Here is a 27,666-nt window from a genome sequence, read left to right on the forward strand (position 1 = left end):
GTCAAATAGCTGCTAGGAAACCACTGCTAAGGAGAGGCAAGAAGCAGAAGAGATTTGTTTGGGCCAAGAAACACAAGGAATGGACATTAGACCAGTGGAAATCTGTGCTTTGGTCTGATGAGTCCAAATTTGAGATCTTTGGTTCCAACCGCCGTGTCTTTGTGAGACGCAGAAAAGGTGAACGGATGGATTCCACATGCCTGGTTCCCACTGTGAAGCATGGAGGAGGAGGTGTGATGGTGTGGGGGTGTTTTGCTGGTGACACTGTTGGGGATTTATTCAAAATTGAAGGCACACTGAACCAGCATGGCTACCACAGCATCCTGCAGCGACATGCCATCCCATCCGGTTTGCGTTTAGTTGGACGATCATTTATTTTTCAACAGGACAATGACCCCAAACACACCTCCAGGCTGTGTAAGGGCTATTTGACCAAGAAGGAGAGTGATGGAGTGCTGCGGCAGATGACCTGGCCTCCACAGTCACCGGACCTGAACCTAATCGAGATGGCTTGGGGTGAGCTGGACCGCAGAGTGAAGGCAAAGGGGCCAACAAGTGCTAAACACCTCTGGGAACTCCTTCAAGACTGTTGGAAAACCATTTCAGGTGACTACCTCTTGAAGCTCATGGAGAGAATGCCAAGAGTGTGCAAAGCAGTAATCAGAGCAAAGGGTGGCTATTTTGAAGAAACTAGAATATAAAACATGTTTTCAGTTATTTCACCTTTTTTTGTTAAGTACATAACTCCACATGTGTTCATTCATAGTTTTGATGCCTTGAGTGAGAATCTACAATGTAAATAGTCGTGAAAATAAAGAAAACGCATTGAATGAGAAGGTGTGTCCAAACTTTTGGCCTGTACTGTATATATATATATATATATATATATATATATATATATATATATATATATACATATATGTATATATATATATATATATACACATATGTTTGGTAGACTCGTCATGTTTGGTGAGGGACTAAACCTTAGAGTGATTGCTTGTGAACATCAGTGAAGAAATAATATGTGCCCAAGCAGAACATGTGTTTTATTAAAGTATGTTTTTGGTCCCTGTTAATATAATCTTAAAATGGTTTCATATAAATATAGATTCCAATCACCTGCATGTCTCCAACTGGGTGAGGAGATTGTATTCCAGTCTAGCAATGCATATTATTTGCTTTCACACTGTTTATATTGATATTACTTTTTTACTTTAATTTGTAAAATGTGTCTTATGATGTTTTCTTTTGTATATTAATGTGCTGTTGTTTCTTTTAGATTTCAGAATAAGAAACTAGAGAGGAGCTAACCACTGTTTTCCCCAGACTTATTGCATTTTAGTGTGCTTAACTAATTAACTGAAAGGGCCATCTCTCTCTATATTTGCAAAAGAGTTAGCATGGTGGTACAGTGGTTAGCGCTGTCTCACTGTAGCGAGGGTTTTCTGTTTGGATCAAACACATGCAGATTGACTCTACAGTCACTCACAGATGAATGAACTAAATTGTTGTCTGCTATGTGTCAACTATGTGTCTGCCCTGCAAACCTGTCTAGGATGTACCCAGCCTCGTACAAAATTGGCTGGGATAGGCTCCAGCTCCCCGCTGAATGTTCGAAAAGGAGTAACTACGAGGAAGTACCTTTTTCTTTATCATTTATTTTGAAACTTAATAAGCACTCTTTCAGCTTCGATTTCCTTCACGTTTAATAAAATCCTAGTATTTTCCTTTTGACTAAATTGTAAACTCCCCTACACACCCACTCCACCCAATATACACTGAGCAATGCGCGGTCCCTACACCGGAAGTTACAGTCAAGAAGCTAGTGTTCATGAGCTCGGCAGGAGTGGACCGGCAAAGACGATACCGGGGGAGAATAAGCGTCAGTTGACGGCGAAACAACGCACATTCCACGGAATGAAACGTATTGAGGTTTGTTCTACTATTAACATCTTAACGGTAATCACTCTTACTCGTGTTTCGTCGAAGTAGCGGGGGATTGTGAATCCTTTTTACGTGTGTTGTTTCCAAAATTAGCCGAGAAGCGCTAGCCAGTGTTACAACAGCCGTGGATAGCGGGCTAACATAGAGCTTTTCATCAGCTAATTACGATAAATAACGTTACATGTCTGCATTCCACAAGCACGCTTAGGGTGTTTAGTTCTTCGGTACTTGTTGGCAGACATTCGCGTTAGCCTTCAGGACAAATTCCCGAACAAAATGGTTGTTTAGTTACCAAACAATCAGTTGTTCGCTGACGTCGTTAGCTGTGATATAAGCTAACATGCTAATGGTTAGCTTACTGTTTGAGCTACGCCCGTAGGCCTTACCATTGCCAAACGAATAACGTCATTTTTCTCTGGTGCACTGTTCATCTGCATTCTGTGTAAATAAACGAATAATGTAATGAGAGTTTTCTGTCGTACAGAATGCGTTGTCGTTATTATGTAATGCGAGTTAGCAACCCGTTTGAGGAAATTCAAGTTAAATATCAAATCTAAACTAACGTTAAAGATATGTATCCTTTTGTGTGAGGGTTAGTGCATTGATTTTTATTCAGATACGTTGTTTGATTGCTTTACCCTGTCTTTTTCCCTGTTACAGTTACTTATTGTGAACATCAGCATTGCAAGAGCCTGACGTCCAAGTGTTGATAAGTCTTGTCTATTTCTGAGGAAGGAGTGTGACTGGCCGCTCTGTTGACTGGGGACAAGGATCCTGTTCTTTCAGTGACCCCGGTGCGTGTCTGTGTGACCATAGTGTGTGAGCAGCTCTACCTCCCTATGTGTGTCACAATGGGGGACATCAGTGACCTGGACCGACAGATAGAGCAGCTCAGACGCTGTGAGCTTATTAAAGAAAATGAAGTCAAGGCACTGTGTGCCAAAGCCAGGTAATCAGAACTTTACTTATATATATATATATATATATATATATATATATATATATATATATATATATATATATATATATATATATAATGTGTGTATATATATGTGTGTGTGTGTGTATCTATATGTCGATCAGTGTTTCCCCCACCATTATATTAGGGGGGCGCCGTGCGTGCGCGTGCAAATACATGTTTTAATATATACCTGTCAATTGGTGTATCAGTCAAAATTTATGTACTTTCAGAGAGATCCTGGTCGAAGAAAGCAATGTCCAGCGAGTAGACTCTCCTGTCACAGTATGTAACACTTTATTTTGGCTGTTGTTTGCTCAGAATTAAGTAGGTAAAAGTAGTTTAATTGTGGTAATAATGTTTCTCCGGTTTTGTGTTTGTTTGTTTTTCCTCATAGGTGTGTGGTGATATACATGGTCAGTTCTATGACTTGAAAGAGCTGTTTAGAGTAAGAACTGTTTCTTGTTATACACTACTGTACTACAGACTTGTAGTAGACTTGTAAAATTTTATCGTTATTTCTGTATGTAAGTTTTTCTAAAGAGATTTGTCATCACAGTGCCCACACCTGGCATGCCAGCTTGAAGCAAAGTGTAGATAAATCTTTTAGCATTGAGCTTGCAGGGACATGCTCTATGTGTTAGATGGAATTTGTATGCTAGGAGTGCTTCTCCCTTGTACAAACAAACAGATTCTATGTCAAGCTTGATACAGGTGAAAATGGCAGTGGTGTCTATGTAATGTTGATGCATTTACATCAAGTTCACAGTACCTCAATGTTAAACTAATTTTTTTTCTTTTTACGTGATAGGTTGGTGGTGATGTCCCAGAGACAAATTATCTCTTCATGGGTGATTTTGTGGACAGAGGCTTCTACAGTGTGGAGACTTTCCTTCTTCTGCTAGCTCTTAAGGTATAAAGTTTCTTCTTTCAGAAAAGCGGTCATATCTCTCTACCTGTACTGCACATCTCACAGATGTTTTTAACAGGAGAAGCGGCTCTGTGTTGTTTCTTGTACATATTCTACATTCTTGAGCATATATTTTCATCCCTTGAGCCATGCAGAAGGCTTATTACATTCCCATGGCCTCATCTCTTTGCTTCTGCTGTGCTTCCCAGGTGCGCTATCCAGACAGGATAACCCTGATTCGGGGAAATCATGAGTCCCGCCAAATCACCCAGGTCTATGGCTTCTATGATGAGTGCCTTCGCAAATACGGCTCAGTCACAGTCTGGAGATACTGCACTGAGATATTTGACTATTTGTCCCTCTCTGCTATCATTGATGGCAAGGTGAGATACATTGTGCAGTATTTTTTTCACTTTGATAACAATTAAAATCCATGCTATAAATTCCCAGAGACTTAAATGTTTCTGTGGAAGTATTGCAACAATAATAGATGGTTAAGTAACTTCTCAGTTTCTGAGGATCTTATGTATAGTCCATCAGTTGGTTGATACATCTCTCTCTGTCTCTTTCTCTGTCTGTCTTTCTATCTCTTCAGATCTTTTGTGTGCACGGTGGCTTGTCTCCCTCTATCCAGACACTGGACCAGATCCGAACCATAGACAGAAAACAGGAAGTTCCACATGATGGGCCTATGTGTGACCTACTGTGGTCAGACCCTGAAGGTATGCAAGCATCCTGCCAAGCCCTGTTTACTCACACATTTATGAATGTCCAAGGAGACTGTTTGATGAAAGGAAAACTGAAAGCCGTGGTGGAACTGTAGTTTAATATACAGCAATAATTATCAGAGGTTAACCCTGATGCCATGTCAGAAGCAGATCTTCTCTTGACTGACCTTTTCTTCCTCAGACACCACAGGGTGGGGTGTGAGTCCCAGAGGTGCTGGCTACTTGTTTGGGAGTGACGTGGTGGCCCAGTTCAATGCTGCAAATGACATCCACATGATCTGTCGAGCACACCAGTTGGTCATGGAGGGCTACAAGTGGCACTTCAACGAAACAGTGCTCACTGTGTGGTCAGCACCCAACTACTGCTACAGGTATGTAGATACAGTCCCTGTTTGAAGAGACATAACATTAGCACCTCTTTAGATAAGTTAACAGATTAAATCCCAGTTGATAACACAGCTTTAAAGATGGATCATACTACAGTACTGTACAGAAAAATACGGTGTTGTTATTCATTTGAGTTGTCTGTTGACACAAGGGGATGCAAATGTAGAGTTGTTCAGCAAAATAGTTGATACTGGCTCAACTTTTGCTGCAACACAATACAGTGCTGGTAAAAATAGTGCCACCAATACACACACACACACACATTCACACAGAGTGAAAGAGCTAACTGTTAGCATTACATGGCAAGGCTGACATCAACAGTTACATAGGGGACAGAGTTGAGCTGTTTAGACGTTGATGTGAGTGACCGCTAAACAGCTCTGTGCTGTTGTTGTGGTCCTGCATGCTAACTGGGCAGGCTAACTGACTGGGAGGAAAGTAGCTCAGAGATGGTCCTGCAGCAGTGCTTATAGCCTATGTAACATTAACAGCAGCAACAAAAAGTTTGCTGATTTTTCTTTGGTTAACTTGGAATTTATGTTTTTTATCGGGATTTATACGTATGCATTGACTCAATGCCGTACCAACAGTGTAGGCTCTGTCTAGATCTGTCTAGACTTCCTGATTGTTTGTCAGCTGAAACCATTTCCCTTAGTGGAAAGGAAGCCTTTATTTTCATTTATTTCACAGAAAAAAAACAATGAATAGTGAAGACAACAAAACCCCCACAAAATAGCATTGTAAGTCTTGTGTGTGATCTATCCTGGCTTCATATGAGTAGAGGAAAGTAGATAGCCACAAGGGTAATTTGTGCTATGTAAAATATTATAGGATCATGCTGATAACTTAAGCATGTTGTGGGAAAAGATGTCTAGTGTAAGACAATTGTTTTGTTGGTGAACCTTGTGAGTTAGAAGGCCACTTTGGCCTTTGATAAATACAAATTTATTGGGGCATCACGGCCAAAATGTGGGACACCAAGGCCAAAACCAATGGCGCAATAACAATATGTGCTAATTACATTGAATGAAGACAAAACAATATATGTGTTGAAAAACAGTACTGAGTTTATTAAAACTGTAAACTGAACATTTGACTTTTCCACGAAATGCTGTGTGATAAATGTTATTAAAATTAAATTAAAATGTGAACAATTCATAATATTCATTGTTATTGTTATGATAAAAAAGTCTAAATGGACTAAGGAAGATCAGATTAGACAGGAGTATTCACCTAACATAGCCTACATATTTTTAATTATATAATTATTTATATGTCTCTATGTATATTTTTACATAAATCCCCAATATTTTATTTGACTTTAAAAATATCCTCTTCCTTCATTTAATTTGACAGTGTTTATTGTATTGTATTATATGTATTAATTCTCTACAGGTTCTTGTATGTTCTTTAATGTGTGTTCAATTTATTAAAAGAAAAAAAACGTTTTGGTGAACCCTGCAGCAAAGTGAACCCTCTTACTCAGAGAGGATCTTTTCCTCCCAGTTTGTTCCTGGCGGCAGAGCAGAGTGATCCGTTTTTCTTCTCAGAGGATCTTTGTCCCATGCTCTCCGTGTCCGCAGTGTAAACAACTTTCGCTGGCGATTTGACAGTCAATAGAAGCACATTATGACCCTTTGTAAAAGTTTCTGTGTGGTACCTGTGTTGTACATGAGCTAACGTTAGCGGCTAAGGACTGAGAGGCTCTGTCTGACTGTCTGACTGTCTGACTGACTGCCGGCCGGCCGGCCGGCTGTCGCTCTGCATCACGTGGTATAAAGCTGCGTCGTTGGGAGCGCTTGTTTTCATGCAGATGATGTCCTGACTCCTGGCACGGGTGGGGCCGGCTGAATCGCCGTCATTGAAAAATTAGATTGCATATGCATATGAATCAAGATCACGATTTTATTACGATTAATCGTGCAGTCCTAATGCAGAGGCTACAATTGCAGTGAGCAGGAATGAGCTAGAACAGGGGTGGCAAACCAGTCAGAGACCAAGAGCCACAAACATTACCATGATACTACAAAGAGCCACATCATACACGTGTGCTTACTAGGGCTGTCAACGAATATTCTAAATTCGAATTTAAATTTGAATTTGAAAAAAATGGACCTTCAAATGTGAAAATTGATATTCGATTGTGGAGGAAAAAAAAAACACCACCGCAGCTGTCCTCTTTGCGAGTGGGCGTTGGCCTGGGCCGCTGCACCGAACGCACTGCATAAGGCCACACCGCCCGTGGAGGTGCTGCAAAGCGCAGCGCACGAGCCGGAGCATTTCCGTTCACATCAGACGCGCATTTCTCCATGCTGGTCGACAAGCAGTTCTGCTCCCAGCTGTTGTCTCCGTCACCTGGCTTGACACATTTGCTCACGCACAAATACACCAGAGCCGGCCACGGAGCTGCACGGCGCGGTGCAGCGCAGCCGGTGTGGATGACACAATCAGTTAACATGGGCGCCGAAAGGAAACTGGCTTCGCTTCGAGGCTATTCGCAGCGCTTCTGCGAGCGGTGTGGCCTGACGGGTCAGAGAGGGGGGGCAAGCGAGAGGTCCGCGGTCATAATATAACGTAATGTTATAGATAATTGTTTTATGTGTTTTAATGTGTAGGTATGTACATGTTTTCAAAGACGTTTATGTTGAACTAAAAATACCTACAAGTAGGCTAGTTATGTTTCCTTGTATTAGTTTGCCCTCTTGTGGACATAATGCGGAAAAAAAATTTGAATGGTTCGAACCTATGAGTTATTTTTAGAAGGAATATTCGAATGTCATTTTGGAGCAATTTTGACAGCCCTAGTGCTTACAAACGCACTCCATCTCTCACACAAACACAAAAGGACATAAAATCTAAATCCATACATTTCCAATTTCCAAAGCCAGATTTATTTATCTCACACACAAATGAATTACTATGAATAGAGATACACACAAACATAGTCTCTCCGCCTCATACTCTCTCCACGCAGTCTCTCCCTCTCTCATACTCTGTCCACAAACATCCACACACAGTCTGTCCCTCTCTCATACTCTCTCCACACACATCCACACACAGTCTCTCCCTCTCTCATACTCTATCCTCACAGTCTCTCCCTCTCTCATACTCTCCTCACACAGAGTCACTCTCCCACTCTGCTAAAAATGTCCTTTTAATGGATCGAAGACTGATAGACTGATAGGCATAGAGCCGCATGCGGCTTGCGAGCCGCGGGTTGGCCACCCCTGAGCTAGAAATATGAAACTTGGTTCAATAAATGGAATTGATGTGCAAATACAGTAGCCCAGGAATTGGTACTAAAACCCGAAAATGTGTTAGCATTATACCTGTCACAGTTACCTTGTGTCAGTGAGTTTTTTCAGTGGGTTTTTGGTTGGATACCTGAAAATAGGTTAGTGGTTAAAACAAGCTTAAGAGAGTTTCACAATTTGTTCTACCACATAAAGTACGTCACTAAATACCCCACTTGTTTATTTGAAGCTTTTGTGTGTCTTAAAATAAGTGGTTGCCAACAAATAATGATAATAATTTTATTTATGAAGCACTTTTCAAGCCATGCACAAAGTGCTTTCCAAAATAAAACAAACACAAAAGACAGTAAAAACCATAAAACATAATATGTGATGGCCTACAGTTGTAGGCCATAGTGTAGAAGTGGGTTTTGAGAAGGCTTTTGAAAGTTGTGATGGAATCTGTTGATCTTACGCTGAGGGGAAGACTGTTCCATAAGCAAGGGGCCATCACAGAGAAAGCACGGTCACCCTTTGTTTTTAATCTTGAGTGAGGAACCATTAATAAATTTTGCTCCTCTGATCTCAAAGGTCTGGCTGGTGAGTACTCCGTTAAAAGTTCTTTAATATATTCTGGGGCCAGATCATGAATTGCCTTATGGGTGATTAATAGAATTTTGAACTGAATTCTAAAATTAATGGGCAGCCAGTGCAGAGAGGCTAAGATTGGTGTGATATGACATGACCTTCTTGATTTGGTTAATAATCTAGCTGCTGAATTCTGAATAAACTGTAGTTGTGAAACTGAGTGACAGTTTAAGCAGGTAAAGAGCAAGTTACAATAGTCCAGGCGTGATGATATAAAAGCGTGAATAACTTTTTCTGTGTTGTTGTAGCTGAGCATGTGTCTGATTTTTGAAATATTTCTTAACTGATAGAAGCAAATTTGAGTTGTCTTTCCGATGTGGTGTTCAAAGGATAAGTTACTGTTGAAAATTACACCAAGGTTCTTTGCAACCGGTTTAACATTGTTACTGAGTGAACCAAGAGAAGACTGTATCTGTTGTTTATGACATTCTGGGCCCAAGATCAAGACCTCAGTTTTGCTACTGTTGAATTGAAGAAAGTTAGCTGCCATCCAGTCCTTGACACTTGATAGGCAGGAGGTCAGTGTGGTGAAATTGTTGAGTTCATGTGGCTTTAATGAGAGGTATAACTGTGTTGCTATACGTGAGACTACAAAACGTCATCTCGCCAGCATGGGTTTACACTGTAAACAACGTAGTCTTCACATCGCCCTTGCAGCATGGCTGTAAACTTTACAGCCATGCTGCATGGGCGATGTGAAGACATGTGGCTACGTTGTAGTTTGCTTATAGCCAAACATAAGCTTTTTACATCTTAAAGTGACGTTCATCTGTGGAGATTATCTTGCTGGACGTGTGAGTATATCATGAACATTTATTTGCCACAGAGTTTATTTTCTGCAATAATCTGAACGGCGTGGCCAATTTCCCATCTCCAAAATGTTCGTAAGCTGGGGGAAAAGTTTCTCCCATCAAGCCTCTTTCAAGCCTTATTTGATTATAAATGAGACCCCTGGTTTAAACATCTGAAAATACAGACCAAGTTTCATTCAATTCAGATTAAAGGGGGGCAAATGGCAGGATTTAGAGTGTACTGTAATTGAAATGTTGCATACGTTGTATTGGTTTGACAGGTGTGTGATTGGTTTCACTCCTTAAGACAGAACAAGCTGAATTGACTTCACTTAGCTTTGTGAAGCCCCAAAAGCATTTACTGTTACTTGCGGCTATGATTTTAGGAAATTGAGCTGCTTCCTGCTGTTGGCAGAGAAAGAGCTTGAACACCAGATTGATGCGTGTAGCTATATGATTTGATATTGTCTTTATTGAGCCATATTTAATGCGTGTTTATGGCGTGTTTTGAATCAATCAGACTTAGCAGCACTTCACAGAAACCCCACCGCCGACTAGCGTGTTGGAGGCCAAACTGCAGAGCAATACACACCACCGCGTAAGTGTGTAAATGATGCACAATGGCGTGGGCCACTTGCATAGGCCACTTATATAGTCTGGGGCTTCATATGCTAATTATGACAAGATTAACATGTATGTCTAAAAAGATAAAGTGACTAAGTGCTGACATTTTATAACAAAAAGCTCAAAGGTCAACTTCACTGTGACATTATAACATAACATGAATACTCTGGCCATTATTTAATTTTTTTTTTTTTTTTAATAATTATTATTTTTTATTATTTCCATCAAGAAGTAATACATATACCAGCATACTGTATAATTTCATACTCGAACAGAATACAACTCCTACTAGTAACAGTATTCCTCTGCTCCACAGGTTCTTAAACCACACTCATGCATGCTGATACTCATACTTATACATACACACCTCCCCAGCCATATGCATACAGTACTCTCCATATTTCCACTCATCCACATATACCACTTATCCACATTCCACTCATCCACATATATCATTTATTCCCACTCATCCACATATATCTTTCACACTTTCCTGTTCGCAGACCCCATTGGCACACATACACAAAGACACACACACCCACACCTACACCCACACACACACACACACACACTGGGTTCCCAGCTCTCAGTCATCATACCTTGTTCCTATTTCTTAGCCATTAAAATTACAAGGCTTCATATATGTCCTGCCATACCTTGTTGAATTGTTGCCTTTTGTTCCGGTCTTCAAACACTGATTTTTCTATACTTAATAATATTTCATTAGTCCCTTCCATTGCTGTAGTGGTGGGGCCTCTGTGTCCTTCCAATACTTTAAAATTAGTTTTTTGTATACCAAAGAGGAGAAAGGACCATCCATCCTATGGGGTATTTTAGCTTGTCTGTCTTTTGGAAGATACTGCTTAAGACTGTAAATTCAATTTTGATTTTACAAGTGTTGGTCATCCACTTTTGGATCTCTAACCAACCCTTATAAACCTCACATTCCCAGAAAGCGTGTATTATTGTCTCCTTGTATATGCCACATTTTACACAAACGGGAGAAAGAGGCATCGAATTTATTATTTTGGATTTAGTGTAGTATATTCTTGTATTGTATGAGTCGCAGATTCTCATTGGTGGTGATAGTATTGGTTAAGTTTAGGCAATCTTTCCAGGTTATATCAGCAGGGCTTGACGCTAACTTTTTTCCCAAGGAGCACATGTGCTCCTAAGTTGAAAAAGTAAGGAGCGCACAAAGAACTTTAGGGGCACAATGTAAATTGATCAGATAATGTGTTTTCTGTAATAAACGTGATGCAAATAGACATTTACAAGCAAAATTATTTAATTAATTTGCATACAAAATGTACAAAAAGGTAAAATCAGCAAGTTTTGAATTTAATTTTGTCTTTAATGTTATCTTATATATATTATCGTTGCAATATGATTATCTTATATAATGTTATTACTATCCTAAAACATTCTCCAGGTCCTCTGAAACTCTGCAGGACTTATTTCCACCCTGCCCAGCAGTACCGTGGCGAACGGTCCCTAACTGCGGGGAGAATGGAGCAGGCTTCCCCAGAGGTCCGCCGCTTTTCCCAGTCCCTCTTCTCCGCCACACTTTGACTTATTCCCACCCAGCCAACAGCTTGGCCGTGGAGAACGGTCCCTAACTGCGGGGAGAACGGAGCGGGCTTCCCTGTAGGTCCACTGCTTCCTCCACACTTTGACTTATTTCCACGCTGCTGACAGTGGGACTTATATTCATTGTGCCGACAGTGGCTTGGAAAACCGCCCATAACCATGTCACACGGGGAAGAGGGAAGAGGGAAGGCGGCTGGAGTTCCTCCAACATTTACGGTTAGATTATCATATTTTTTAATTGACAAAAATATAGGCTGCTTCGGCTGGTTTTTTTTATGCGCACATGTGCCCCTAAATATTTTTTACAGTTCGCACACACCTATTTTTAGTCGCAAATGCAAGTGAAATGCTCACACTGTCAAGCCCTGATCAGAGTTATTTCTTTAAAGATCTTTGTTCCAACTCATATAATTTTTGGAGTGAGTAATTATTTGCCTGTGCTTTTATAAGGTGTTTGTACACTTTCCCTATTAATTTCCTGTTTTCTCCTGAGTTTAGAAATAGCCTCTGAGTAACTGAGGGTTCTGTATTATAGTTTAAGACAAAGTTGTCTGTTATCCAGCTCTTTAATTGAAGATATCTAAAAAGTTCCTTATTAATTAAATTGATATATATAATATATATATATATATATATATATATATATATATATATATATATATAAATATAAATATATATATATATATATATATATATATATATAAATATAAATATAAATATAAAAGCAGAATTATAAGGCTACGAAAACCAAACGAATTTTATTTTATAGCGATCATACACTTGTATAAACATATTAATGGGTAGAATATTCAGATTCAGATTCAGATTGACAATAAACCATGCCAAATATTACACACTGGCCCTTTAAGGGTGAAAAATTATCTTTTTATAATTTTGCTTTGTCTAAACTGATATAACGCCCTAGATATTTAATCCTTTCCTTTTGCCATTTAAAGTTGTATTTTAATAAGTTGTGATTTTTAGGCGAAAGTCCTGTTGTTGATAGAAGTTCTGTCTTTTCTATGTTCATTTTGTAACCAGATAAGTACAGCTCACTAATTTCCATTATATATGGGATGGATTTTTCCGTGTTAGTCAGATACAACATGAGATCATCTGCATACAAACTAAGTTTATAACATTCTCTTCCAACATTAATACCGCCTGTCATGTTTGATTGGCGAATTTTCTGAGCCAAGGCAAAGAGTGATGGGGATAATGGGCATCCCTGCCTTGTGCCCCTAGTTATCTGGATTGCCTCTGATAGAATCTCATTTGAATAGACATATGGCACAGGAGACTTACATACAGTTTTGATCATTTTTATTATTTCGTTTGGGAAATTATATGCAGCTAGAACCTCATAGAGGTAGCTCCACTCTAAACGACGGTCAAATGCTTTTTCAGCATCTACCGCCATCAGTGTCACATCAAGTTTTTCCTTTTTAGTAAATTGTGTTAGAGATATACAGGTTCTAACATTGGTTTTTAAAGGTCTATCTTTAATAAACCCTTTTTGGTTAAAATGAATGATTGATGGAAGTAATTGGTTATTCTGTTATTTAAAACTTTTGTAATTATTTTGTTATCACAATTTATTAGACTTATTGGTCTGAAATCAGAGGGTTTATTGCGCTCTTTACCTGGTTTAGGAATTACATTAATAATAGTCTTACACATTGAAGGTGGCAGGATTTCATTTGTAGAGGCTTGTTTTATAACATCAAAGAAGAGAAGTAGGGCTGGATATTGTAAAGAACCTCACAATTCGATTCGATTTCGATTCTTTAGGTAACAATTCGATTCGATATCGATTCGATATTGATTTAAACACTTCGATATTGATTCAGTAATAAGTAGAAATACACAAAAAATTCATTAGAGTACCTGTTAATTTCAAAATTGTTTGTTTATTTTCATGCCCATATGAACAGCCATGGTATAACATGGTATAACATTTTTTTAGCAAAAACATCTGACAATAAAGAATTAGCACAATAGTATGTGTGCTGCTGAATATGTAGTACAAAAGTAAAAAATATGACAGTACTGTACTAAAACTAAAGTGCATGTAAACTTAAATTGAATTTCTTTTCTCTTGGCAATTGTGTTGTAACTCTCACAACATTTCTGAGCAATAAAACATCTGACAATAAAGAATTAGCACAATAATATGTGTGCTGCTGAATATGGAGTACAAAAGTAAAAAATATGACAGTACTGTACTAAAACTAAAGTGCATGTAAATTTAAATTATATTTCTTTTCTCTTGGCAATTGTGTTGTAACTCACACAACATTTCTGAGCAATAAAACATCTTAATACAAAGCATTAACACAATAATTAGTGATGGCTGAATGTAGCCGCATGAATCATTTTCTTTATTTTCTGAGCCCACTAGATGGCGCTTTTTTTTTTGTTCAACAAAAACCAGATTTCCATTCTTTTAGATTTAGCCTCTCTCTTTAAACCAAGAGCACCATCTAGTGGGCTCAGAAAATAAAGAAAATGATTCATGAGGCTTAATTCGGCCATCACTAACAATAATACTACTTATGCTGAGTATGGAGTACAAAAAACACAACAGTACTGTATTAAACTACAGTAAAGTGCATGCAAACTTAAATTATACTTATACTTTCCTCTTGAAACTGTGATATAACTCACATAACATTATTGAACAATAACACATCAGAACTAAGTGCCTTCATTTCTGGTTACATACTAGATGTGCACATGTAGATTTTTGTTTAAGAAAATCAGCTGGTCTACATGTTCAGGCTTCAGTGCATTTCTCTGGGCTGTGACAATGTCACCAGCTGTTGAGAAGATCCTCTCAGCTGGTACACTAGTTCCTGGGATACAGAGGTATCTTTTAGCTTGGCATGACAAAAGGGGGTATTCCCCTCATGTTCCTTCCACCAGTTGAGTGGATTGGTGGAGAGTGGCAGTGGTTTTACCTCTTTGTACCTCATCACCTCATCTTATGCCTTGTCATTTGCGATTCTGGACACTGCTACTGGAGTATATGTGTTCCCCAGGAGATCAGCCAGAGCACAAGAGTCCCTTGCTTTCTTTGATGGGGGTCCAGGGTCATCAGCTGGCTCTGCCTGCTGCTCCAGCACCTCACCTGCCTCACTGTATGCTGTATTTATTGGTCCACTCTGCTGAAAAGTAAATGAAGGTACTACAGGTACTGTAGGCCAGATGCTGCAGAGAAATCCGTATTAACAAGAGGCAGAAGAAAATAAAATAAATCCAATTAAATGACGTATTTGCTGCCACAGAGTAATTCTGTGAACTGACAAGGAATGACCAGTGTGTGTGTGTGTGTGTGTGGGTGTGTGTGTGTGTGTGTTTCTGTAAGTTATTTCTAACTTACTCAGAATGCTGCTCTGTCACTTTCTGACCCGCCCCACCCAACCTGCGGGTTGCTTGTCAACACATGCATCACTATTGGCAGGTGTATAAGTAAACAAACAACAACAACCACAAAGATCATTATTCAGTCTCATATTACATTTATGGGAAGTTATTACAGTTTAGATTTTCACCTTACACATGTAATAATTTCCTGCAAATGTAATAGTTATTACATTTGCAGAAAATTGTGTGTTACGTTTGTAGTAGGCAGCTGCTATTACGTTTGTGGGAAATTTATTACATTTGCGGGATTATTACATTAAAAACTGCAGATTTGTATTACGTTTGTGGTTTATTACGTTTGTGGGCTGTTATTACGTTTGCGGGTGTAACAACAAACCAACTTCTGTACAATTTACAGATTTTGTGCCAGGAAAACTAACCTGTCAACACTGTCAGGTTTCAGGGATGCGCTGTGGCAAGTTACAATGTTCCCACTGCAACTGAAAACCCTTTCGGAAGGGGAGCTGGTGGCTGGCACACAAAGGTACTTTTTTGCTAGGCAGCTCAATGTTGGCAACAAGTAGCTCGAAAGCTCATTTTCTACTACATCTACTAGGTGTGCTGTGCTCAAAGATGCTCGCCAGAGATTTCTTCTTTTTAGCTGTAGGTGGCACTGCCACTGCTGCCTTCCCTCGGTCTGTATGCTCAGTCACAGCTGGGTTAGGCATAGGGCTGGGTGATAAATCGATTTTATCAATTAATTCGAATTTGTAGTTTAGGTCGACATGTTTTAATGAACATCGAGTTTCTCTTTAAAATCTGCCACCGACACTCCCTGCTGGGCCTCTGTAGTTCAGAGTGGGCTCACCCCTCCTCCCTGCGTGCTTGATACACAAACAACATGGCAGCGGTTTAAATCGTGAATCAGATTTGTTGTGGAAAAAATAGATTTTTTTTTTTTCTTAGGCCATATCGCCCAGCCCTAGTCAGGCAGCTCAGACAAACAGCTGGCCTGGACACTGGGCAAAGACTCCGCCTTTGTGATGACTGTTGATGCTTCAGTGCATCAATTTTTTTCTCCTGAGTTGTACCTGGTCTTGAACCGGGGATCCAGTAAGGAGACGATGTCCAAGGTCACTGGTCGATGGGTCAGCATATTTATTGTTGAAGTAATCCACAATGCAGGACTTGATGGACTTGCGCAGCTCAGTATCTCCCTCTTCAGGTGCCAGGAGACTGGTGTTAAACAGGTGGAGCACAGGCCTGATGTATGACAGGTAGTGCTGCACGATTTGATAGAAATGTGTGATTGTGATTTGAGTGGACAATATCGCAATTTGCGATTGCGATTACAATATAATAAATAAATGGCATCATGAGTCTTCTTGCTTGATTCAGTGTTTCCCCTACATTATATCAGGGGGGCACTGACCTGACCTGACATAGTTATTGTTATGGACAGTGTAAATAACCATGAGCATACTGGACACAGTCAGACACGCTGCTCGCACAGCAGCGCAGCACGGCACTGTACACACAGCGGAGCGAGCCTATGTTGCGTTCAAGCGTTGTCACGTAAATGACAAATTTCAGCACACCATAGCACAACACAGCAGCATGTCAAGTGGGCCAAAACCGAGCAAAATTGCTCAATTTTTCATTTGTTATTATATTGTTTGTTATGGAGTCCGTGATTTCCGGGGACACCGGTGTATTATAGGGGGTCCTCCGGCAGACTAGGCCTAAGTCAGCCTAACTAGGGGCTGGTACAAGGCAAGCCTGAGCCAGCCCTAACTATAAGCTTTATCAAAGAGGAGATGGTGTCTGCCTCCCGGACCGTAACAGGAAGATGATTCCACAGGAGAGGAGCCTGATAGCTGAAGGCTCTGGCTCCTGATCTACTTTTGGAGACTTTAGGGACCACGAGTAACCCTGCGTTCTCAGAGTGCAGTGTTCTGCTGGGATAATATGGCACTATGAGCTCTCTAAGATATGACGGAGCTTGACCATTTAGAGCTTTATAATTTAACAGTAGGATTTTAAATTCAATTCTGGATTTTACAGGGAGCCAGTGCAGAGAAGCTAAAACAGGAGAAATATGATCTTGTTTCTTAGCTCGTGTTAGTACATGTGCTGCTGCATTCTGAATTAGCTGGAGAGTTTTTAAGGACTTACTAGAGTTACCTGATAATAGAGAGTTACAGTAATCCAGCCTTAAAGTAACAAAAGCGTGGACCAATTTTTCTGCATCTTTTCGGGTCAGGATAGGCCAAATTTTCGCAATATTACGCAGATGAAAAAAATGCAGTCCGTGAGGTTTGTTTTAAATGAGAATTAAAAGACAAATCTTGATCAAATGTTACTCCGAGGTTTCTTACGGTAGTGCTAGAGGCCAGAGCAATGCCATCTAGAGAAACTATGTCATCAGATAAAGAGTCTCTGAGTTGTTTGGGGCCAAGAACAATAATTTCAGTTTTGTCTGAATTTAACATCAGGAAATTGGTGCTCATCCAGGTTTTTATGTCTTTAAGGCAGTTATGGAGTTTAGTTAATTGATTACTTTCTTCTGGCTTCATCGATAAATACAACTGTGTATCATCCGCATAACAATGGAAATTTACAGAGTGATTTCTAATGATGTTGACTAAAGGAAGCATATATAGAATAAATAGGATTGATCCGAGCACAGAACCTTGCGGAAGTCCAAAACAAACTTTGGTACGTAAGGATGATTCATTATGAACGTCAACAAACTGAAAACGATCAGATAAATAAGATTTAAACCAGCTTAGTGCAGAACCTTTTAGGCCAATAAAGTGTTCCAGTCTCTGTAGCAGAATTTGATGGTCAATAGTGTCAAACGCTGCACTAAAATCTAATAAAACAAGTACAGAGACGAGTCCTGTCTGAAGCAATCAGAAGGTCATTTGTAATTTTAACTAGTGCCGTCTCAGTGCTATGATGCACTCTAAATGCTGACTGAAATTCCTTAAATAAATTATTATCATGGGGAAAATCACACAGCTGGTCTGTGACTACTTTCTCAAGGATCTTTAACATAAAGGGAAGATTAGATATTGGTCTATAGTTGGCTAACACCTCTGGATCCAGGGTGGGCTTTTTTAGTAGAGGTTTAATTACAGCTACCTTAAAAGACTGTGGTACATAGCCTGTTAATAAGGATATATTGATCATATCTAATGTATGAGTGTTAACTAAAGGAAAGACCTCCTTAAGTAGCCTAGTTGGGATGGGGTCTAAGAGACACGTTGATGGTTTAGATGAGATCACTGCGGTCAATTCTTGAAGAGAAACTGGGGAGAAGCAATTTAAATATATATTAGGTCTTACAGCTGTGTTTGAGATTAGATAGGTAGGCCTACTATCTGAGGACAGGAGGTCATGAATTTTGCCTCTAATAGTTAGAATTTTGTCATTAAAAAGGCTCATAAAATCATTACTGCTAAGTTCTAAAGGAATACAAGGCTCAATAGAGCTTTGACTCTCAGTCAGCCTGGCTACAGTGCTGAAAAGAAACCTGGGGTTATTCTTGTTTTCTTCTATTAAAGCTGAGTAATAGTTTGCTCTGCATTGCGGAGGCCCCTCTTATAAGTTTTGAGACTGTCTGCCCAGATTAAACTAGATTCTTCCAGTTTGGTTAATCGCCAATTCCTTTCAAACTTATGTGATATTTGTTTTACTTTAAGTCATCCATGAAATGCACCGTCACACTCATGCATGGTCCGCAGGTCCTGCTGGACCACATGTCAGTGGTCAGCACGTAGTGAGATACTTTTGCGAGCCGGGCAGCAAGACTGGCTCTGACATCTGTGTACATTTTGGGTAGTGCCTCTCTTGCGAAGTAATTACGACTGGGCAATTGGTATCTCGGATTCATTGTTTTTAGCAGCTGTACAAAGCCGGTCTGCTCCACTGTTGCTATGGGGGCCATGTCTTTAGCGATATGGTAAGCTTTGGTAATATCACGCCACTTTTCACTTGTTCTTTTGTTAGGCACAGCATGGGCGAATGAAGCTTGCAGCAGGGTTTGTTTCGGGGCAGTAGGCTGGGGAGGCTTTGTGGTCTGAGTCGCAGCACACATTTTGACACACTCTTCGTATTGCACTTCATGGCACTGTTGTAAGTGGTGGAAGAGATTTGTCGTGCTCAAACCTTTAGTTGCAACTGGTTTTCGACAGTCTTTACAGAAAACATTTTGCTGCTGGTCAGCTGACACTTTAAAACCAAACCATCTCCAAAATTAGCGAGCCATTGATTTTTTTCATTTACTGACCAACTCTTCTTCTGTGGCGCACTCCGTCTCCATGTTGTCGCTGAGTGTAGGTGAGAGTGGAAGGGGAGGTAGAAGGGTTGTGGTTAGGGCTGGGCGGTATGGCCTAAAATCACTATCACGGTATTATTTTGGGGGGATGCGGTGACGGTATGATATCGCGGTATCGTAAAAAATAAAATAAATGGATAAATAAAATAAAATAGAAAGATTTCTCTCTCTTTGACTTACTTACTTATACGTACTTATTTATTTTTTTCCCCCATGCTTTATTATCAGTGTTTAACACGGGAGAGGGCGACGGGAGGTTGGCCACTTCCAGAGAGTGGAGGGGGAGAAAAATAATAATTAAAAAAATAAATAAATGGATGGATGGATAAATAAAATGAATTAGAAAGAAAAATGTCTCCCTCTTTTGTTTTATTTCTTCTTCTTTTATTTTCAGTGTTTAAGACGGGTGAAGGTGGCGAGGGGGCCAGGCGGCTCCCAGGCCCTCTTTTGGGGCGGTTGTCCAGGCCAGGTGGAGGCCACCTCCATCACGTAGCGAGGGAGATGTGTGAGGCAGGCCGGCCACCGCGAATACCGCCCAGCCCTAGTTGTGGGCACAGAGCGAGGAAGGCGGAGCAGAGAGGTTGTGTGTCTGTGAGACAGGGACACAGGGAGAGGGAGAGGAGAAATAGGGGCGAACTTGCGGCCCATGTATCGTCATTTTAACACAAAATGAACTGTATTGATAGAAGCGATATTGTCTCGTGTTATATCACGTTTAGAAATATATCGATATACATTAAAATCTCGAGATATTGCCCAGCCCTATCTCAGTCCCACAATGCTGTACAAAAAAATGTGGTTTTAAGAGTTAAAATTCAATAAGTAGATGTGGCATTACTGTTTTTCACATTTTGCAAAAGTTCTTCATGGTGGACTTTAATGGTCCAAGAGGCTTTGTTGTACGGCACATCGATCTAGATATGTGTCCCAAATTTCATGTCAGTCTGACTTGTGTAAGGGGCATGGTCTTTCCAAAATCGTGCTTTTTGGCATTAAGCACAACGCCATCATGTGGTCGACTGGGGTCATAGTTCTAGGAAAGCATTTGCACAGCATTTCCAGTTATTTGGCCAAGGTCCTTTGTTTCTAGCTCATTCCATCTCACAGCAGTTTAAGCAGGGGCGCCTGACAGCGAATAATAATAATAATAATAATAATAAACCAGCACAGACTCAATAGGGTTCTGCCTCCTTGGGGTTCAAACTCTAACTACAACAATAACAGAATTATGGCCAATAATAGTAGTACCACATGCTAGCATACAGTATCTCACAAAAGTGAGTATACCCCTCACATTTCAGCAACCATTTTATTATATCTTCTCAAGGGACAATACTATAGAAATGAAACTTGGATACTTAAGAGTAGTCAGTGTACAGCTTGTTTAGCAGTACAGATTTTCTATCCACTGAAAATTATTCAACACACAGCCATTATTGTCTAAACAGCTGGCAACACAAGTGAGTACAACCCTAGTGATACCTGTACATGTCGTTCAAACATGCAAAGCCACCTATCCTATTCATCATGTTCATGTTTTTGCCTTTTCATGGATTAGAGCTGTAAAATTTGGTGCTTTGGGTACAGTTACCTCACACTGGCCACTGGATGTTCAACATGGCACCTCATGGCAAAGAACTCTCTCCCTGAAACTACAGATGTACCAATACCACTTTTTCCTTCCCGATACTGATTCCGATCCCTGAATCTTAGGTATCTGCCGATACTGAGTATCATACCAGCATGTAAAATAAATATGGATGGGATATGAATTGTTGTATGTCTCAATTCCTAAAACTCTATGTGAAATTATTAAGAAACAAATACATAATAGTGGAATGAATTCCATAAAACTTTTTTATTATTATTATCCAGTGTTGACACAGATCAAGACACAGGTTAAAGTAAAGCCACACAATTTGGGAAAAAAAGACATTTTAAAGGCTACAGTAGAATGTAGGGCTGCACGATATTGGAAAAAACTGACATTGCAATATTTTTTTTTCTCAATATATATTGCAATATTAAAAAATGCAAGAATTTTCACCAGATGACTTAAAGTAAGAAAATTAAAAAATAATGGCGGGGCTTTTGCTCACCACAACTGCAGAGGCTACCAGCTTCATTTGAAACAGACTACATTATAAAAGGGCCGTTATTTATCATTCCCTCTGTATCTTTATATTTTTACTTTTTATCCGCTCCCGTTGCCTTGATAAATTTAACGCATGGTGCCATCATTTCAACTCAACACTTCCTGAACTTGTTTCAAATTAAAAACCCCTTATAACCTCGGCTGAGAGAATCCCTCCATTTTCTAAATAGGCTTTTATTGTGAAACATTTCAATCAATCAGTCAATCAGTTTTATTTATAAAGCCCAATATCACAAATCACAATTTGCCTCACAGGGCTTTACAGCATACAACATCCCTCTGTCCTTAGGACCCTTGCAGCGGATAAGGAAAAACTCCCCCAAAAAAACCCTTTAACGGGAAAAAAGCAGTAGAAACCTCAGGAAGAGCAACTGAGGAGGGATCCCTCTTCCAGGACGGACAGACGTGCAATAGATGTCGTACAGAACAGATCAACATAATAAATTAACAGTGTTTTTTGTGACCAAATTTTTTTATTGGTTTTTTCTTTTTGTTTTCATCATGGAGGAAACACTACAACTGAAAAATACAGTATTGACAATACATGCCATATCTACATCTGTACTTAAGGGTATCCACAAATACATTAAGCATATAGTGTATTTATGTAAATTAGATGAATAGCAATACAAAAATAAATTGGAGCAATACTCAAAATGTAAATATACCTTCACTTATCCTCCTATAATCTAAACAATAGTTTGACCCCTACTCTTTACCCCCCCCCCCCCACTCTACCTATTGCCACTACAATAAAATGATGACTGCCAGTAACGTATATTTAAATCTTGTGGACGTTTCCATCTCATTACTACTATTTCTTTTGCTGCATTTAATCCACAAAAAAGAGTCTTTCTTTGATGGCTTGATAGAGCAAGCGAAGAATCATCATTCAATAAAATAATATTTGGAAGGAAGGGTATAGTTAATTCCAATATATTTGATACAGTTCTTGTTACTTGCATCCAGAAGATGTTAACCACCGGACATTCCCATAGCATATGTATATATGTTCCAATTTTCCTTTGAGAGCATAATGGACGTATTGGGCTTGAGGTCAGTTTAAGTAGGGAACGCTTTCTTGGGGATAAATAATACTTATGAATTACTTTATAATTAAGCAACTGATGTTTATAATTACATGAAGTGAGTGGAATGTTATTCCAGACTCTCTTCCAATCTATATTCTGTTCATAGCTTTTAAGATCTATGTTCCACACAGCAATGATACCCAATGGAAAGTTCAGCTGTTGTTGAAATTTTTTATACAAGTAGGACACAAAGCCCCTACCATGTTTATAACCTTTAATTATTTCAACCAATGGGTGAATAGGTACTGGCTGGGTCCATGGTACCCCATATGTACGCATGGCCGTGCGCAATTGTAAATAAAAAAAGAAGGAAGACCCCGGTAAATTAAAAATGTCTTTAAGATCTTGAAATGACCGTAGGCCATCATTATTATAGATATCTGAGAGAATATGAATACCACTATTTTTCCACTTTGGGAACTGTATGGGTTTTCCACCTATTTGTAAAATATTATTATTAAATATTGGCATGTCTGCATTCCACTTTGTTTCCCAATGGCCTATCTTTACACAATGCTGCCAAGTATGAATCGAATGTCCTATTATTGGTCCAAATTTAGTACTACATTGCTTATATGATAGACCTGAAAAAAGAACATCTTTAAAAGTATATGGTGATATGATATGTTTTTCTAATTGCACCCAGGGCGTCTTTAACTCCTCTTCGAACCACTTTGCCAGTGAACGAAGCATAAAAGATAAATAATACAATTCAAAATTTGGGACATTTAAGCCGCCTGATCCATTATCACGCTGAAGAACTTTATATTTAATCCTTGGTTTTTGTCCTTTCCGTATAAACTTTGATACAAGGTTCTGTAATTTATTCCAATAACCTGCTAATGGGGGCATTTGTAACATACTACAGAAAAAGATAATCCGAGGAAGTAAATTCATTTTTACGATAGAAATTCTAGCTGCTAATGATATTGTTAGTTTTAACCACTTACTTAAATCCTCTATAATAGAATTTGAAAGTTTTTTGTAATTTTTCATCACTGTTTTGTCCAAGAAAGAATAAATGTCAAGTCCCAAATATCTAAACTTAGACACTACTGGTATTCCTGAAAGAGAATTTGTGTTAATACTCTTCATCGCCGCATTTAAGGGCAGCAAAGAAGACTTTCCCAAATTGATCTTATAACCAGAAATGGAACCAAATTCGTTCAATATATTTAAAACAATTGGAAGAGAAGTTGATACCTGGTCAAGATATATTATCAAATCATCTGCATATAAAGATGTCTTGTGAATTGTGTCTTTTACTGTTATTCCCTCCAACTCTTGCGAATTTCGTATTTTTTGGGCTAGCGGTTCAAGGGATAAGACAAATAGAAGTGCTGACACAGGACACCCCTGACGGGTACCCTGAGCAATGGCGAACTGTGGGGAACATTGATTGCCCGTTAAGACCATGGCCGTTGGATTAGCATATAAAATTTTAAGCATATTTATGAACATTTTCCCAAATCCCATATGCTGCAGTGTGTACCACAAATATGACCACTGAAGCCGGTCAAAGGCTTTTTCTGCGTTGACGGATAAAACTGCACATGGTGATGATATAGTCTGACTAAAATGTATAATGTGGAGGAGACGCCTTATGTTGTCCGCAGATAATCTGCGCTTAACAAAACCCGTTTGGTCCAGGTGAACCAGCATCGGCAATACTCTCTCAAGACGACGTGCTAGAATTTTTGCATACAAGTTGATATCACAATTAATGAGGGATAAGGAACGCCAATTTGAGCACAATTTAAGATCTTTACCTTTCTTATGCAAGACAGAGATAATTGCGGTATTCACATTTCTATTGAATTCACCTTTATGTATAGATGTTTGTATCATATGTAATAATAGAGGACCCAATTCATGCCAAAAATTTAGATACACCTCAGGGGGGATACCATCCAACCCCGGTGATTTTCCTCGGTTCATCTCTTTCAATGCAGCATATAATTCATCTAACGTTATAGGAGAATCTAATAATCTTGCGTCCTCACTGGAAAGAGTGGGTATATTAATCCCTTCAACAAAAAGGTCAAAATTATATTTTGTATACTGTTCTTTTGAAGAATATAGTTTCATATAAAAATGTTGAAATTCACGATTAATTAGTAATGGGTCATACAGTAGAACACCATCATCGGACATAATTGGAGAAATATCAGCCATTTGATCATTTTCACGTATTTTGCTAGCTAACAGAAAACTAGGGCAACTTCCATCCAAATATTCTTTTTGCCTCCCTCTATGAACGAGAAACTCAGCTCTTCGTGTAAGTAGTGCATTTAATTCTGCTTTTACTTTGGATAATTCAATTTCATTTTCAGGATCAAAATTACTCTGCTGCTCTGCAATCAGTCTAGCTTGAATATGCTCTAGATCTGTGATTTTTTAAAGATTTGTCTTATTGAGACCAGAGGCAAATGCTATAGTATTATTTTGAATGAAACCTTTGGTAGCATCCCATAAGAACCTTACATCGTTCACAGAATTCTCATTGAGATCCAAGAATTCACGTAAAGCTAATCGAAACTGTTCACAGTACTTTTCATTCTGTAATAATGTTAAATTAAATCTCCATCTAGGGGCCCGAGTTGGAGTATTAAAAAATTCGAATGTGCATAAATTAGCATGATGGTCAGAAATGGACATGTATAAAATTTCTGTCTTCTGCACCAAATAAGTAATCTTAGCTGATATCAAAATATAATCAATTCTGGAGTATGTTCGATGTCTAGCTGAGAAAAAAGTAAATTGTTTCCTATCTGGATGATACACTCTCCAAATATCTACCATGGCATAATTTTTCACCATATTAGATAATGCTAAAGTTGAGAGAGAGCCAGTACTAGTTATTTTAGAGCGATCCATCAAAGGATCAAACACAGAATTCATATCTCCTCCAAAAATTAATTGAAAATCAGTCATATCATCCAAGATACTAGATAATTTAGCAAAAAAAGCAGGTTCATACATATTTGGTGCATATACTGACAGAAAAGCTATTCTTTTCTCACAAAAATTTGTTTTTATAAAAGCTATTCTACCTTCTTCATCTTGCCCTTTAGCAATTACATGTAATTTGAAATTATTGCGAAGCAATATTATAACTCCCTTGGTTTTGTTATTGGCAGAAGATGAAGCAACTACTTTATACGCATTATTTCCTATTTTGGGAGTGTCTTGTTGGATTATTCGGGTTTCTTGAAGTAATGCAGTGTGGACATCTTGTCTGCCAATAACATCAGGACACCCTATTCTCTTAGTCTGGTTATTAATCCCCTGGACATTCCACGATAATACTTTTAAATTAATCTTTGACTGTGTATAAAAATTGTTTGGTGAACCCGTTTCCATTTTAACTTTAGCTGCACAACTTATATGACATTACTTGTATGTGAAATGAGGGAGACTGTAACAACCCAAAAAGTGTACACATATAAAATAAAAATAAAATAAAGTAAATTTTACCTCCAGGCCACTTCCTCATGTGATTCCCCAGCTTTTTTTCCCAAAACCCACCAAGGGGAGTCATCCATTCATAATTATACACATAATTTCTCCCTATTTCTGTGACTACAACATTTGGGCTGGCACCTGAACAGACACAGTGACTGAAATAATAGTAAAAGTAATAAAAATAGGACAAGAATAACCCGGTGACATCACACACGTCGTGAAAGACGACCGGGGATAATTGGTGTGTACCATCATGTAGTGTGTCATGTCTGTCAGCCAAGTCACGGCACGATTTCATGACTCCACAATCGTGTAATGTGACTTTCAGAACGGGCAGAAAAGTCGTGTAGTGTGTTCCAGGCATTAATCCTCCTTTACCATTTCTCCCTCTTGCATGTCGCTCATTTTCAGTATGTGACTGCAGCATGTGCATGAGAGGGGGAGGGGCTGCTGTTGTCAGAGAGGGAGAGACAGAGAGAGAGAGGCGAGCGGAGTGGAGCTTCAGAGCTGCTTTTCTGAAGCAAAACAAAGGTTTACATGTTCTAAAAAGAGAAAACATTGCATGTCCTGCGATGTGACTATCGCACATGCGCACATCGCGATGGCGATGTTCAAACGATATATTGTGCAGCCCTAGTAGAATGCTTTTTAAACTCTGCTCCGTTTCCGTTTCGTTTGCCTGTAGCATGCGTATGCGTAATGATGTGAGGCATTACGTGGTATCGGATTGGTCATAGGCTGTACTCGCCGATGCCCAAAGCTGCATTTTAGGCTGTATCAGAGGCATTTCCGATACTGGTATCGGTACAACTCTATCTGAAACTGAGCTACACCGCGGTGGCTAAAATCATATAGCGGTTTTCCAAGATGGGTTCCACTCGGAACAGGCCTTGCCAGGGTCGATCAAAGAAGTTGGCTTCAAAAAACAGATGCATGAGTACTGCCAGCATTGCTGCAGAAGTTGAAGAAGCGGGAGGTCAGCCTGTCAGTGCTCAGACCATACGCCGCACACTGCATCAAGTCAGTCTGCATGGCCGTCATCCCAGAAGGAAGCCCCGTCTCAAGCAGGCTCACAAGAAAGCCCGCAAACAGTTGGCTGAAGACATGCAGTCCAGGAGCATGAATTACTGGAACCATGTCCTGTGGTCTGACGAGACTAAGATAAACTTGTTTGGCTCAGATGGTGTCCAGCATGTGTAGCGGCGCCCTGGTGAGGAGTAACAAGATAATTGTGTCTTGCCTACAGTCAAGCATGGTGGTGGTAGTGTCATGGTCTGGGCCTGCGTGAGTGCTGCTGGCACTGGGGAGCTGCGGTTCATTGAGGGAAACATGAATTCCAATATGTACTGTGATATTCTGAAGCAGAGCATGATCCCCTCCCTTCGGAAATTGGGCTGCATGGCAGTTTTCCAACATAACAACCCTGAACAC

At 39.4% G+C, this 27,666-nt stretch overlaps 1 protein-coding gene across 1 annotated transcript in view; it reads left to right on the plus strand.

Moving 5' to 3' along the window:
* The first annotated feature begins 1,795 nt into the window (after positions 1 to 1,795).
* The window catches only part of LOC117268457 (serine/threonine-protein phosphatase 4 catalytic subunit B), a 32,032-nt gene continuing 6,161 nt past the window's right edge, over positions 1,796 to 27,666 (plus strand). Inside the window, exons 1-8 of the mRNA XM_033644931.2 lie at positions 1,796 to 1,935; positions 2,608 to 2,896; positions 3,139 to 3,190; positions 3,303 to 3,353; positions 3,717 to 3,818; positions 4,025 to 4,198; positions 4,411 to 4,537; positions 4,725 to 4,914. Coding sequence (XP_033500822.1) covers positions 2,787 to 2,896; positions 3,139 to 3,190; positions 3,303 to 3,353; positions 3,717 to 3,818; positions 4,025 to 4,198; positions 4,411 to 4,537; positions 4,725 to 4,914 — 806 coding nt within the window. The 5' untranslated portion in view covers positions 1,796 to 1,935; positions 2,608 to 2,786. The remainder of the gene's footprint in view (positions 1,936 to 2,607; positions 2,897 to 3,138; positions 3,191 to 3,302; positions 3,354 to 3,716; positions 3,819 to 4,024; positions 4,199 to 4,410; positions 4,538 to 4,724; positions 4,915 to 27,666) is intronic.

The sequence above is a fragment of the Epinephelus lanceolatus genome, chromosome 18, assembly GCF_041903045.1.
Source record: "Epinephelus lanceolatus isolate andai-2023 chromosome 18, ASM4190304v1, whole genome shotgun sequence".
NCBI classification, from domain to species: Eukaryota; Metazoa; Chordata; class Actinopteri; order Perciformes; family Serranidae; genus Epinephelus; species Epinephelus lanceolatus.